The sequence below is a fragment of the Solea solea genome, chromosome 8 (assembly GCF_958295425.1).
Source record: "Solea solea chromosome 8, fSolSol10.1, whole genome shotgun sequence".
NCBI lineage: Eukaryota > Metazoa > Chordata > Actinopteri > Pleuronectiformes > Soleidae > Solea > Solea solea.
In genome coordinates this window covers 8415516-8430382 of record NC_081141.1, presented here as the reverse complement: position 1 = coordinate 8430382, position 14867 = coordinate 8415516, and the positions used below count along the sequence as shown (strand labels likewise).

The 14867-nt window shown below is 38.1% G+C and overlaps 2 protein-coding genes across 6 annotated transcripts; one reads left to right on the top strand and one right to left on the bottom strand.

Moving 5' to 3' along the window:
• Nucleotides 1–1964: 1964 nt before the first annotated feature.
• On the bottom strand, nucleotides 1965–6048 carry LOC131464182 (GTPase IMAP family member 4-like). 5 transcript variants are annotated; one of them, XM_058636539.1, is made up of 5 exons: nucleotides 5795–6047; nucleotides 4953–5007; nucleotides 4479–4540; nucleotides 4266–4325; nucleotides 1965–3808 (listed from the first exon to the last, which is right to left on the bottom strand). In XM_058636539.1, the coding sequence occupies exons 3-5, from the start codon at nucleotides 4492–4494 to the stop codon at nucleotides 2745–2747; spliced, it is 1140 nt and encodes a 379-aa protein (XP_058492522.1). In that variant the 5' UTR covers nucleotides 4495–4540; nucleotides 4953–5007; nucleotides 5795–6047; the 3' UTR covers nucleotides 1965–2744. The 5 variants fall into 5 exon arrangements, with proteins under 5 accessions (XP_058492522.1, XP_058492520.1, XP_058492523.1 ...); XM_058636537.1 differs by having other exon boundaries at nucleotides 4479–4562; nucleotides 5795–6046; XM_058636540.1 differs by lacking the exon at nucleotides 4266–4325 and having other exon boundaries at nucleotides 4479–4562; nucleotides 5795–6048.
• A 210-nt stretch (nucleotides 6049–6258) lies between these two features.
• LOC131464183 (L-rhamnose-binding lectin SML-like) lies at nucleotides 6259–12710 on the top strand. The gene is made up of 7 exons (XM_058636542.1): nucleotides 6259–6277; nucleotides 8982–9052; nucleotides 9659–9694; nucleotides 9940–9990; nucleotides 11164–11305; nucleotides 11421–11587; nucleotides 12569–12710. The coding sequence occupies exons 2-7, from the start codon at nucleotides 9022–9024 to the stop codon at nucleotides 12595–12597; spliced, it is 456 nt and encodes a 151-aa protein (XP_058492525.1). The 5' UTR covers nucleotides 6259–6277; nucleotides 8982–9021; the 3' UTR covers nucleotides 12598–12710.
• Nucleotides 12711–14867: the final 2157 nt, after the last annotated feature.

Here is a 14867-nt window from a genome sequence, read left to right as displayed (position 1 = left end):
ACACAAGTATGTGGCTGTTTCTCAATACTCAAGTATGCAAGTATGTATGTATTGTTCTGCTGTTTGAATGGTGGCTGGCGCCAAGTGCTGCAGCCTCATTACCGCCACCTACAGTGTTGATAATTGAACATATGAAATACTTTTAATAAATGCATATATATGTTGTTATTATTTTTACATTTTAAATATTTAACTTCATTTATTAATTCATTTCTATTAAAATATACAATACAATGTGGAAAATAGATATTACAGCATTGTATTGTATGTACTGTATTGTAAACGTGCAACTTTCCTCTCCTTTTACCAAGTGCAATATATAAATTAACATCCATCCACTCTGCTGTACAATGTACTGTATGCACTATCATATACTGCATATTTCCCTTACTGGCTCCCACTGTAAATACTTGAAATACTTCTTTACATATCCTTCTAATTTTTATCGAAGGTATTGGTGCACTGTTTTATCTCTTCACTGGCACTACTAGAGCTGTCCTTTAATCTCGTTGTACACTGTATAATGACAATAAAGGTGATTCTGATTCTGATTGTAGAGTAGTATATATATATATATGTAGAGAGAGAGAGAGAGAGAGAATTGGAGAATTGGAACAGAACTGGGACTGAGGCTGACAAGTACGGGAGTACGCAAGTACGCACAAGTATGGATATTGAGAAACGGCCCAAGTATGCATCGGAGGTGACTTAAGCGTACTTGGGATGGCCATGTATCCCAGAATACATTTCGGCGGAGCATAGCAGCAGATAATAGAAATATAAATCTGAAATAAATATTTTTCTGTGTCCCGGAACAAAGTTTTAACATTATTAGAGGCGAGAAATCAGTCATTTAGAATTTAAACATGTGGTTTGTGTATGAAGATATGACGTATTTATAGTTTGGCAGTTTGTCGGAGGTGATCAGCTCCGCCTCGGCGGTGTGATCCAAAGATTTGTTGTTGACGTGTTATGTTTTTAATGGAAACGTTTTGACCTGACAGTTTATATATTTAGTATTGTATATTTTAATATAAATAAATTAATAAATGAAGTTAATTATTTAAAATGTAAAAATAATAACAACATATATATGCATTTATTAAAAGTATTTCATATGTTCATTTATCAACACTGTAGGTGGCGGTAATGAGGCTGCAGCACTTGGCGCCAGCCACCATTCAAACAGCAGAACAATACATACATACTTGCATACTTGAGTATTGAGAAACAGCAACATACTTGTGTACTCCTGTACTTGGCAAGTATATACTCCCAGCGTACTTCTCAAGTATATACTTCCCAAGTAAGCAAGTACATACTTGCTTACTTGAGTATTGAGAAACGGCCAATGTGTCATTCAGTCAGTCCTAGGAAACAATTACCTGAAGAAATAGTAAAGTAGTGAAGTGACCTCAGTCTCCTCTCTGTTGTGCTCTGACCAAATGGGGTTGTCGAAAGTAAAGAGGGTGTAGTAACCTCTGTTCAACATGTAGTGGCAATGTTGCATTACTTGCCAGTTAAACGTCTTCAAAGACAACACAACATCTAACAAGTAGTCTGTGAACTTAAAGGATTCTCCATGTTAAGATTTGTTTCATTGGGTTTAATTGGGCTATCATCAATTTTTCTCCACCTGCAAAATTCTGAGTTATAACAAAACGGGCTGATAAAACATGCTTCTTTAAATAAGTTGTTGTTATTGACACAGATACCATCTTGTGGAACCATCTGTTATTACATCACATCCATGTGGATGCAGTCTATTGGAACACAACTATTTTTTTTATTGGTTTATTTTAGAGTTTAGCTTCACGTGAAAGTTCTCTTTCATAGGGCGTTACTGTCACTATCAGGTTAGAACGACCATAATCTCTCTGTAATACAACATATATTTTATTTGGCAAACAATAATACAAATAATAGTATTTAGTAGTTTTTATATTAAGTATTTACCACATGAAAACATTACAAAGTTTAATTTATTGGACAAAACTAAGAAATAACTCACAGAAGAATAAACAAATAGCAACAAAAATGTGGTTGTTTTTTTTTAAACTGAATAATTTAATGCTCTGGCAGTGTATAGAATTTGATATTTTCAATTGACACAGTTGGTTAACGGTATTGTTTGTTCCAATTGTTGTAAAATAAATGTTGACAAGCCAACGTTACGTTGAACTCTGAAGCAGGACTTCTAATATACAAACAATCATGTTTTCAGACCAGTAACAGTAGCCTGTGTTATAGAATTTTATACAAATATGATTTGTATGACATTGTTTTTAGTTTCCATTTAAAATGACACTTGGCATGGTGTCCCCACTTGTATATACTAGGACAAGGACAGTTGTCCTGAACCACAGCCATATAGCTCAACTTGGTTGCGTGGAATCATACTGACTGCTAGTATCACAGCAAATGAAAGAGAACACAAGTCTCTACCATGGCTGCTCAGTTTCCCACAGTGTATCTAACATATACATATGTTATACATAACTTTGAGAAATAGACTTAAATAAACCTCAACAGTCCCACAACATGCATCAATATAACAAAGAGTGTCAATATTAACAAAGAGTGACAGAGATGGAGAGATTGTCATCGGGCCTCATGTGATGGGAGGAGACCAAAATATAACAATCAGTTGTTTTTATAGCAATACTGCCCACTGCAGCTTTAACAACATTAGAAAACCAGATGATGATTTTTTTGGAATTTGATATTGACAAACATCACAGTTTCTAATCTCTAAGATGGAAAATATAAATTAACAATGAGAGCGACAATGATGTTAGTATAAAACAGGAAGCCATCCAGGTTTTTCTCCTGCGATAGAACTCCTCGTGCAGCTTTATTGATCGGGTTTTCTCCGCTTCCAAGTTCTGTTTTAGGTCCTCATGTCTTTGTTCCCACAATTCCTTTTTTTCTTTATCCCAGGCCTCTTGACTTCTCTTTATGTCTTTTCTACATTGCTCCAGTTTCCTCTCAGCAGCTTCCCTCTGTTCTCTCTCTGAGTGGGCTTTTTTCTCTGACGCTTCCACTTTTTTCCGACACTCTTCTCGCAGAGTTTCTTTTTGTTTTTTCCATCTCTTTTCATCTTCCTCTCGCTGCCTCTTTCTCTCTTCACGCTCCTTGTTGATGCATTTGTCATTTTCGGTTCGCTCATTTGCTCTTAGTTTTCTCTCCCTTTCATTTTCTCCCTTCAGCTCAGTGATTATTCTTTTCATTGTATTTAAGTTATCCTTGTGTTCTCTCCTTAAGCTTTCCTCCTTTCTTTTCATCTCTTCTTCTTTCTCTTTCATGATAATTTCTACTTGTGTTTGTGTTTGATGCAGCCGTGTTAGCAGCTCTTCCATTTCAAGGTTCTCCAGCTCTAGGTATCTGTAGCTACACTTTCTGATCATGTCTTTTAAAGGAATTTGGCTCCTGTAGTTTTCACCTGATATCAGAATCAGAGAACGAGCAAATGATTGATCACCCAAGAGTTCAAGGACTCTGCAGAGTCTCAGTTTGTGATCCTCAGTGAAGTCTTCAGAATCTAGAACCAGCAGAAACACTTGAGGTCCAGGATTAGAGAGATCTGCACAGTGTTCTACATGTTCTCTCATTTGCATGTCTGAGGTGTTGGAATGAAGCAGATTGGGGGTGTTGATGAGAACAAATTCTTTCTTTAACTTCCCTCTGACTCTCTCACAGTTGTCTGGTTCTCTCTGTGAGTTGAAAACATTCTCTTCAAGTATGAAGTTCCCCACTGAACTCCTCTCAGACCAGTTGTTCCCCAGCAGAACAAGCCTCAGCTCAGACACTGAGAAATAAACATAAAAAGTCAGAAAAATTAGTCTGATTTTTTAAAATAAAAATAATAAACAAAACCTCACAGCGACATAAAAAAGTCATTGTCATTGTGAAACACCCCCTAACCTTCAGATGAACACATTTCATTGACATTTTCAAACTTTAAATCTTATTTAGCACAACTTGTTTAAATTCCGATTGTGTGGAAAAGCTAGAAAAGACAAATGCTAAAAAATGGTCATCCCATCCCACCCTGTTGGCCCTGTAATAAAAGCTCTTTTTATTGCTCCCTAACTAAACCCACACACAGGAAGAATATGCAAACTCCCTTATACAAAGGTCCTTACAATGTAACTTAGTTGTCAAAATGAACAAAGTATTATTGTATGTTGTCTAATTTTAACACAGACCTGAGCTTTAATTTCAAAATACACACACTGTATATAAATGATTTCTGTTGAACTCACTGTTAGGTGGCAGGAGTTCTAAGCTACTACGACGTTGTCTTGGTTTCACATCATCTGTCACTTTAACAAGAAAAGAAAAACACAGATACATCAATTTATCTGATAAAGTGATTAATTATATCAGCAGAGTAAATGAGTTCTATTGTGAAAGAGAAAAAGTTTTACTGGATCAGTAGACAATTTGTTTGTTTGTTTGTTTGTGCCTGGACTCACCAGATGATGCAGCCATACTGTCACTCTGCTGGAAACCCACGAGAGATATTCAACAGGTTCCACTGTGATCATTCACAAGTTGTTCTGAGTACAGAGATGTTTCTATATATTTTAATATCAGCATTTTCACAAAAATATATCATAAATATCATCACTGGTCTTAAACAGCTTTTAATTACCTGAGCTTTTTGCCATTGTCATGACCTGTAGGTCAGCCACTAACCTACAGTCAGGTCATGTGGCCTCAACAATCATAATCTGTTGATTATTCTCAAACTCAACAAGAGAAGCAATTCACTTTGTTGTGTATCTATATGACCTTTCTATAAACTGAACACTGAGGTGAAAAGAAAGGTAATTCATATCTATTTAAGTTGCATCATAATGTCACTGCTGTTCTGCCTTTCCTATGATCTTTTTCACCAAATTAATTTAGTTATTTGTCATCATTTGCTTTCTTTAGAGGCTCCTCACCTGAATTTCATATTTGGAGTGCAGCGTCAGCCTCCTAAAGAAAACGGGTTGAGAGCTGGTCCGTGGCAGAAAGAGAACAACAGGTGTGTCAGAAATCTGGACACAAAACTAGTTGGAGTTTGATCCTAACTCATTCAAAATGGCCACAACTGCCAACAGATCTGCTTGAGGTGAGTTAAACATTTACTTGATCAGGTGGATGTTTAACTAACAAATGATACGCAGACACACTGTTCATGCACAGTCTGTACAAGTAACAAGTATGTGATTTCCACTTGTGAATATTTATTGTACATCATTTTGTGTCCACCTGCATATTCTGTTGAAGCTCAAAAAACGGAAATACTCCATTGCTTTGGTCTGCATCAGACTATTGCATAAGAAACAGGTTTGTCCTGTTTAAACACTAGTGAGTTTAAAGTTGAAATGTAGTTTCCTTATTATTGAAGCCAACAACACAAGAACTTCACTGGACGGTCACGATTCAGTGCTTATTTCAAAAATAGAACAGTGCTTCGTACAAACAGTTATACAAAAAAAAGAGAGTTGAATAGAAAGTAAGTGGGGGAGGGGAAGTAAAAAAAAACTTCACTCGACGCTTGCCTGACTGAATGTCTGACCAAGCAATCAAACCCACATAGGTACTACATAGTCCAATAAAATAAACATGAACTTATTCCCCACTGCAAATATAAACCTACTAATAATTATTGTATTACCAACACCGAAATAAAAAGTAATTAATCTAAAGCTGACGTCGAGTTTCTGTATTACTGTCAACTGTTCCCAGCTCAGCTGGTTAAAATAACAATATACAGGTATAAATCACATCTGACACTCACCTGAGGACAAGACAGGAAGTGGTTCAGTACTGATGTTAAACTATTATCGATCTATTGCTAATTCTGCCTTCCTGTTCAGATGACATGACTTGATGGTCACACGTTGAACAGAAAGTAAAGTGATGATTGGTCAACAGTTAGGGGTGTGGACAGAGGCGGAGCTAGAGGGTGGGCCGGGGTAGCGCTGGATCCCCCTGGAATCTGATTGGACCCCCCAGATGATTGACATATCACGGTACCGCACGTCTTGTCGAAAGGAGCCAGTTGCATTTTGAAATCAGTGACGCCTGTTGACTGCTAAGCCCCTCCTGTTCACTAGTTGGCGCTATGTACCACAAAGAGTTGTAATCCACATGTATTAGGAGAAGAAGAAGAATCGCCGAAGAAGAAGAGGACCGTTTATTATCTTTGCTGGAGTGCGTTGAGCCAGGAGAACAGGACAGAGAATCACACACGACACGACGGAAAAGAAGAAGAAGAGAGGTAGGATAAATAGACTTCATGGACAGTGAAATCCTCATTCTAAAGTAGGTGTTACGGTGGCGTCACGCGTATAAAGTTAACAACGTTACCATTAAGTTACATCTCATGGCGTCTACAGATGACCAGTGTCACCTTCCAACGGCCGCTCCGCATTAACGGCTAACGTTACATTTAATTCGGGTTGCTGCTTAGGATGCATTTATGTTTCTCCGACGACTTTAGAGGAATGAAACTAGCAGACAATCAGCCAGCTCGCTGTTTCATGCTGTGTTTATCCTTCACGTCTTGCCCTTTGTTATGTCTCTATACTGTTGGTATACGTTACTGATATGTTTGTATACAATACCTAAATCTCAAAATAAAATCTATTAAAAACGTAACGTGGAGATGGTAGCCAGCCTGTCAACTAGCTGAAAAGTTTGAATATTAAACTTACATCTACAGTGGGCTATGTCTCCTGACATTTGTTAGGCGTGAAGTGGGGATTTAATAACATTGTGCAACTATACGTGATGCTAGGAGTAACAAGACTGGCTTATTTTTTCATTTGGTCAGTTGAGAATGAAAAGACAGGGGGACAAGATACAAGAAGAAGCAAGTCAGGCAAAGATGAGGCAGACAGACAGAACTGAGCTCTGAGATCAGCAGTCCTTGCAGCTTCCATCCTGGGACTAGTCAGGAGAGAGAATGTGAGGCACAACACAGCCCATCATCACCAGGTCAGAGCATCTACAGAAGCAGTCGCAGTCACAATCACATGCTCAGTTCAGTCATTTTTAGTTAAGTTTTCGATATTTGAAATGTTGGTTACTGATGTGTGTTGTTTTTTCAATGGTGGTTGCATTTCTAATATTAATATTTTTATACAATGTAGTTCCATCGAAGGAGGACACAGAAGCCTCTGATTCTGATGAAGATGTTGGTGAGCAAGAAGAGCCAGACCCGGAGCCAGCTGTGTCCAGCATGTGTGTGTGTGTGTGTGTGTGTGTGAGTATCCCTGAGTGAGTGAGTGTGTGTGTGTGTGAGTGGGTAACTGTGTGAGTACCGGAGAGAGAGCATTTTCATCATTTTTGTAAAAAAATTGTTGCCAAGTTGTGTTTTACATTTTGTACATTGTTAATAAACTGCAAATTATACAGACAAATCGGATATCCTGTGTGCTCAGTATGTACATTTTAACATTAAGAAACTCAGATTGCAATTCATTGGTCGAGAAAACAATTCATTGTCATAGTCTGTGGACCCCTGAAATAGCCTTGGCCCCCCCGGCCACCCCAAAGATAAAAGTCTAGCTCCACCACTGGGTGTGGAGAAGTGCTAATGTGGTCCACCAAACTCAAAACTGTTTCCTCAAGACAGATGTAGACTGTCTTTGAAAATTCATGTGGCGCAATGTTAAAGCAAATCAGTGTGTTGTGATAATATCCTGAGGTTATTTGGTAAATGTGGTGTTTGTGCACATCCCAAACAAGCAAGACCAGGCAAGGAGTGAGAGCATTTGAAACCGAGCAAGAAAGTTATATGTGTCACTCCATTCAAGCTGTCGGTCACACATCACTATATGAATAATGTTAACTCGAGTAAAAGCAAGTAAACCAAAATGAGCCAGAGTAATGTAACATGAAAAATAAATTTGCAATCAGTGTGAAGACACTATTACTTATTCAGATTGTGGGTCTTTTATTTTATAATACACAAAATGAATATTAATAAAAAATGAATAAAGTAAAATACACTTGTTTGAAGCACATATGTCAGATGTTATGCTTTTTAAGGTAGAAATCAATAACATCTCTTTCATGAGCTAGTGACATGAACAGTGGCCTTTTTAAAACATTGATGACAGACAACCAAATCACTTCTCATCCATGATATTGTCTGAATCTTAACCTCCTCTTAGGTCTCATCTTGGTGTGAATGCTTAACACACTTTTATGAAAGGCTATGGTGATGTTGGCCCCAGGTCTGACCTGTTGCAGTCAACTCTGGTATGTTTGAGCCTGGGGCCACCATCTGGACTTCTGCAACAGGCAGATGCATGTTGGGACACTTTCAGTTTGCCGTGTTCGACTAACGCAGTTATGAGGATTTATGCTTCGAATTGTTATGTGATGCAAACTTGCCATTGAAGAGCTGAAAGGGAAAACGTATTGCCACACATTTTAGTGACTATCATTTCAATGTCATTCTCAGTCATGCAGACCCTTTAGCAGATGTTTAGTAATATATGTACGTCCTCATTCCTGATCGGGCCAACAATGCACTGATCTTGCATGTTTCAGGTAACTAAGCAGAAGTCTGTGTCAAGTCCCTTTACTGCGCAAGTTTATGTTCTGTAAGATACATAGGTCAGAGGTTCTTTAAAACATGCACATTTTGTAGAAGTGGTCCAGTTAGCAACACAGTTTCCACCCCTGCTTCATGGAGCCAGATGTTCTCCTTTCAAGTTCTGAGCGTCTTAATGAGAAAAAAGAAGGAGAATGAGGAGCAGCTGGGACTTAAAGTGGTAAAGGTCCCGAAACCTGCAGCTTTACAGAGGTGTCTCAGGGTTTTACATGTTTGTCACATCTGCGGCAGGAGGCCCCCGACATGCCTGCAGCTGGGGGAGGGTGGGGGGTGGAGACAGGCGTCTGCACGTCTGCTGCGAGGACAAACATATAAAAACCTGGATGTCCAGATGCCACTCTCACTTTCCCATGGTCAGCAGGTGGAGGACAGAAGAGAGGAGTCTGAGAGACAATAAGATGGTCCCACTGAGGCTGGTTGCCTTTGGCTGTGAGTATGAGCCACTCAACAGTACATCATGCATTAACTACTGACTGATGTGCTGTGTATTGATAAGCTTGTGTAGTGATGTATACATGTACGCTTGAATAGGAATCACCCTAATCTGAGTCGCAATGTGTTTTTTCTGTTTATGGTGTTCTGTTTCTCTTTATTGTTGTCATTTTAATGCTGTTTTGATATTTCAGGTTGCTTTATGGGTGATAGCGTGTGATGCTTTTACTATTTTTCCTCTCACGCGTTAATTAAATATAGTAAAATGTGTATTTTCTACAGCAAGTGAGCAGCTTGATTTTGTTTGGCATCGATCTTTTTACTTAATTACTCACATGTAAAATGCACATTCGTTCAGGCGGCTGTTGCACATTTCAGTAGGTGATTGTAGCCTTTGCAAAGCAAGCCTTTGTCCATTTAAGGCTACAATTTTTAAAGCAATATTTTAAAGTGATTGTGCATATGAACATATATATGGGGACCAATATATCATCCTATATTTTACACACTGGACCTCTGATTTGATTTGACAGCATTTGTTCATGTTTGTGTTTGAGAATGAAATTGGTTGAAAGTAACACAGACCTCGTGTTGTGTTTGCAGTGCTGGCTGCTGCCTGGTATTTCACTCGTGCTACTGGTAAGTTCGAGGAGATAGTGTTGAAAAATGTTCCTGGCACTGGTTCCTGGAGCTGGAGCCAGTGCTGACTATGTCACAGCACCTCATACAACCACACTCTAAAATGTGTTTACTGTTAGGTGTTCCTTTTTAAAATGAATCATCTAAATAAATAAACTTTGATCACAAATGTATGATGGTGACAAAGGCTCATGAATCACTCATGACGTTGATGATGATGTTTGTTTTACTGTGTGTTCTCACAGAGGGAGAGGTCATCTACGCATGTCTGAATGATACTGCCGAGATGTCATGTGGTAAGAAATAGCACAGAAACACAATCATTATCTTGGTTTTTTTTTCTATCATTGAACACATTCATTATCTATCCACTTTTTTATTTCCTTCATTTCGAACTTCAAAATGATGTCATAATTGCGCCTGAAACATCTTTAAACTTTAGTTTAGTCACAGAAGCTGGTAAAATAATAAATAATGGCTGTGACAACCCTTCTCCGTAAGAGTCACTAATTGGAAACCTCCTAATTCTTATCAGAGACATCCTGCACCAATGCTGCACACGGTCTTATAGGATGCCATTCACACACTGACTTTTTCCTTTCCTTGTTTTATTTCTTTTTCATTACATTTATTTAATAAAAGTATAGTATATACTTAAATTACTTATATTACAGGATATTTTTTTTTATTTTAAGGTACAGTAGGTAGGGTTTTTGTCATTGTTGTTCAATAATTCCATAATATCCTAAAACAAGCAAGACAGTTCTGCACCTTCACCGGCCTCTGTTTATAGCCTTACTGCTACCACTGCTTACTTTGCTAAGACACCGAATAAGGAAAAGGGATCTAAAAGAGAGTCAAATAATTAACACAATAAATGTGTCAAAATGGACAAAATGTAGAGCTGCAGTCCCAAAATGGAAGTTTTTAACAAGCATTCTCAAAAAGATTAATAAATATTCCTGTTTTCTCCCCACTGGGTTTTATTGTGTCCTCTCAATCTAAACACAAGAAGCACATTCATGTATTCTGTGTTAGAAACGGATGTAAACTCCCTATGGTGTCTTTTTTCATTGATAAGACATGAATTTTAACTTTGTCCTTCACTTTTCACCATTTTTTTGTTTTGCTTTGCTTGTTTGTTGGGTTTTGTATGAATGTTAGATTTGTGTACTTTATCTATTTATCACCTTATTTAATATTACCTATATTACTGTTTTGCCCATCATAACATCTGAACTCTGAGAATCTGAACATCTGAAGAACATTTTAAGTTAAAGACTCCAACTAAGACTGAAGTTTAAATTATTTTCTACGTCCATGTAGTTACATTATTGTTTTTCTTATATTTTAGAATGTGTGTCTTTTCTACCACATAGAAAGGTGGTGTACTTCAGCCTCATGTGTTGAAAATTAGTAATAAAATAACATTTTTGTTTCACCAACTGTGTGATGCCATTCACCTCCAGATGTTGGCAGTAAGATAAATTTGGAACACATCCTGTACAAGGTTGGTGTAGGAACGAGGTGTGGGGAAGGAAAACGCCATCCTGATGACGGGCCCGACAACTACTGCTCCTTCCCTTGGGCTGAGATGGTGGTGGAGGATCTGTAAGAACAGAAGAAAAAGCAGATTATAAGAATAAATGTGTCTTTTCACATGAAATACTTCAAACCAACTAGCTGCTCCTGTAAATAAATCTGGTTCTGCTGTGTGTATCTCCAGCTGTGGCAACAAGAGGTCCTGTAATGTCCCTGTCACTGATCGGGTGTTTGGAGAATACGACTGTATGGAGCAGACCAGGTATCTGGAGGTGTCCTACACCTGCGCTAAACCACCTCCTCCACCTCCTCCACCTCCTCCACCTCCACCTGCTCCACTCAAACCTGACTGTACGTACAAACGCACACATCCCTCAGTGACTGCTGTAGACCGGATCACTGGAAAAATAGTTGATTATAGTTGATTCACCGGTTGTTAAAAAATATCCTTGTGTTTTGATATCACATGCTTTCTCCTGAGCTCCCTTCACAGAGAGTCACATTCATGTCATGTGTTTCCAATGACCCAAAGCAATCTACATATCTTACATTACACTGAAAGCTATTCATTTGTTAATGAAGCTACAATTAGTAAGCTAATGGAACATTATAAGTGGAATTGTAATAGAAAAACTTATTATTCGGCCTCTAAAATTAGCTGATTACATTTCAGCACAAACCTCAACAACTCACGACGGTGCCAGCCGCAACTCTCTAATCACAAAGGCCTCGGGGTAGAACTGGCACCAGTCATTTATCTACAATGCACATGTACCTCTTTATATTGCATCTGGCCTGACAGAGGACTGATAACTCAACTGTGCAGTCCTCCCAAAGGTCAGCTCTATGAATCAGCCTCCAAAAACCTTTAAATATCCTAACTGTGGGACTCACAGGCAGACTGGCAGAGGACGCCCAACTGTTAACATCTACTTGTTCATGTTCGGCATCATCTCAGTTCTCAGATCTGAGCTGCTTCCAATAAAGCTTTTCAACTTAACTCATCTCTGACTCTCAGCAACAGGAATCATTACATGAGAAATAGTCAGTAAAAATGTGAATACAATTACAAAACAGCCATGTCAATTAAAATAAACAAACATCTAAACAATGACTATTATGAATAACAACAATAAATATAAATCCAGTCAAATATTAACCCTGTTAACTAGTTTTACTTGTTAATTGTGTCATTTCTGATGGTAAATTAAGGAAGTTTCCTTGCATTTGTTATAGACAGGAAGTGAAACCCATCTTCAATCATTTGGATCATGACTCTTTTAAACTCTGCTTTATATTCTGATACTTGTTGTTTTATTGTTTCTTCTACAGGTGAAGACAAACCCGCTGCTGAAGCCTGATGCTTTTAAAACTCTGGTTGGTTTCAAGTCCACGTCCAACATGAGACCAACCAGAATCTACACTCAGTGACTGACAGAGGTCAGAGATTAGAATCATAGTTACATAGTTTGAGTGTTTGACATCATGTGTCTAAATCAATAAAACACATGTGAGCTTATATTCACAAGGGTTTGAAATGTTCCTCGTTTTGTGAAACACTTCCTGGTTTCTTTTGTTCTCTTCTCTTAAGAAGGAAAAACCTCTCAGACTCAAGAACCATTATAGCTGCAATATATCACACAAAATGGATGTCTTTTTTTTACAATTCTATAAAAGTTCAGCTTGTGTAACTTTTATCATTTCATCGGAATCTAATCTTCACTTCAAAGTGGAGATTAATGTTTTTCTAATAACAATAACACACATCAAATTAAACTTTATACAGCATGTTTCATACAAAGCAATGTAACTCAAAGTGCTTCACAGGATAAAAAAAAAAAAAAAAAACATATTTAAGGAAAACAACCCACCACCCTGGTATTAAGAATTAAATAAAAATAATTAAAACCGCAACAGAGAAGTGAAGAAATGAGAAAAGGAAGAGAAGGACGCGAGGAAACTGTCACAGAACTCACACCTGTGAGGGAAAACCCTTCAGACTAAAGTACTTACCCAGGGCTTTACCATTACTAACAGTACAGTACAGTACTGTACCGTACCGTACCAATCCGAACCATACCACAGCATAACATACTAAAAACAGGAGGAAATTCAAGGTAAAAGAAAATTAAAAATGTAAGTAGTAACAAATAATGTGAAACAGATGAGTAAACCATGATAAAAAAATGCAGTAAAATAGAAATTCAAAATAATTTCATAATAATTTGAAAAGAAGAAAATAATTTGTGTTTGTCATGATATGAAGCAAGATGTCCGTTATATTATTCATAACTGGTTTATTGTCGTAACTGTTAACACATCAGTTCTACAGCACACACACACACACACACACACACACGTGTGGCCCTTTTCCACTAAGGTCCTAGCTTGCCTCGCCACGGCACAGCACAGCACAGCATGACACGGTTTAGGTTGGTTTTCCACTACAAAAACTACTCACTGCACGGCTGCATGAAACTTCCTCAATGACCGAAGCACAGACTCTGTCTGATACAGTCACTGGACTGAAACACAGCGGCAGGGTTCGCTGGTCACGATCAGCGGTGCTGTCGCTAAATACATCCGACTCCTATTAATATTGAGACATTTCCCTGGTAGTTGTTGGAGATTAGCCCACGTTTTTAGGATTGTTAAGACTTTTTAAATTTGGCATTGTTTGGCTTGATCCTTGTGTCGGACGAAAAAAATTCAAATAAATAATAAAGGTCAGGTAAAATCCAGGTTAAAAAGGTAGGTCTTGAGTTTGCTTTTAAAATATCGTAACCTTTTCCTGTTGCCCGGGGTTCCTCAGGAAGGCTGTTCCAAAGACAGGTACAATAGTAATAGAAGGAGGCCTCACCGAATATTATAACGAACAGGACTGAACCCAGATGCAGTACGGTGGTAAGTAACAGTCTTTACTTTTCCTCGAGCACACAAAAACAGGTGAAATGGCACAGAGATCCTCAAAGAAGCGCGGCGCGAGATCAACGTGGAACAAGACGCTGACTGGAACAGGTAAGCAGAGATTTAGCAGAGTCACAGAAGCACACACGTGCAATGAATCCCACTGAATATCTACAAAAACGGACGCGAGCCCTCAAAAAAACCAACGTGCTGATTTGGCGACGGACGAAGACGAACTCACAACCAGACACAGGAAATGGGAGCATTTATATACTAAAGAATCAGGGAAACAACGAACAGCTGAGACAGACACACGTGAAACAGATCTGCTAATCGCTGAAGGGAAAAGTAAAGAGGACGCAGACGAGGGACGAAAATGACTTCAAAATAAGAGGGGAATTTCACAATAAAATGACATAATATGACAAATATTTTAGTACAGTGGTTCTCAAACTTTTTATACCAAGTTCCACTCTGAGAAAATAACAAAGTAACATCATTATCACCAACGTTTAAATACAGTGGTGTAAAAAGGCGGAGCAAAGTCAGCTCCTCCTCTTGTTGTTAAATTACTATTATATTTTTGTTTGTTTTTTTGGTTCATTTTATATGTACTACAGTCTGCTTACACCTAACTGTGTATTTACCATTGTTTTATTTCAGTCCTGTCCTTTGTTTTGTTTTGTGTTTGTACAGCGTCTTTGAGTGTCCAGAAAAGCGCTAT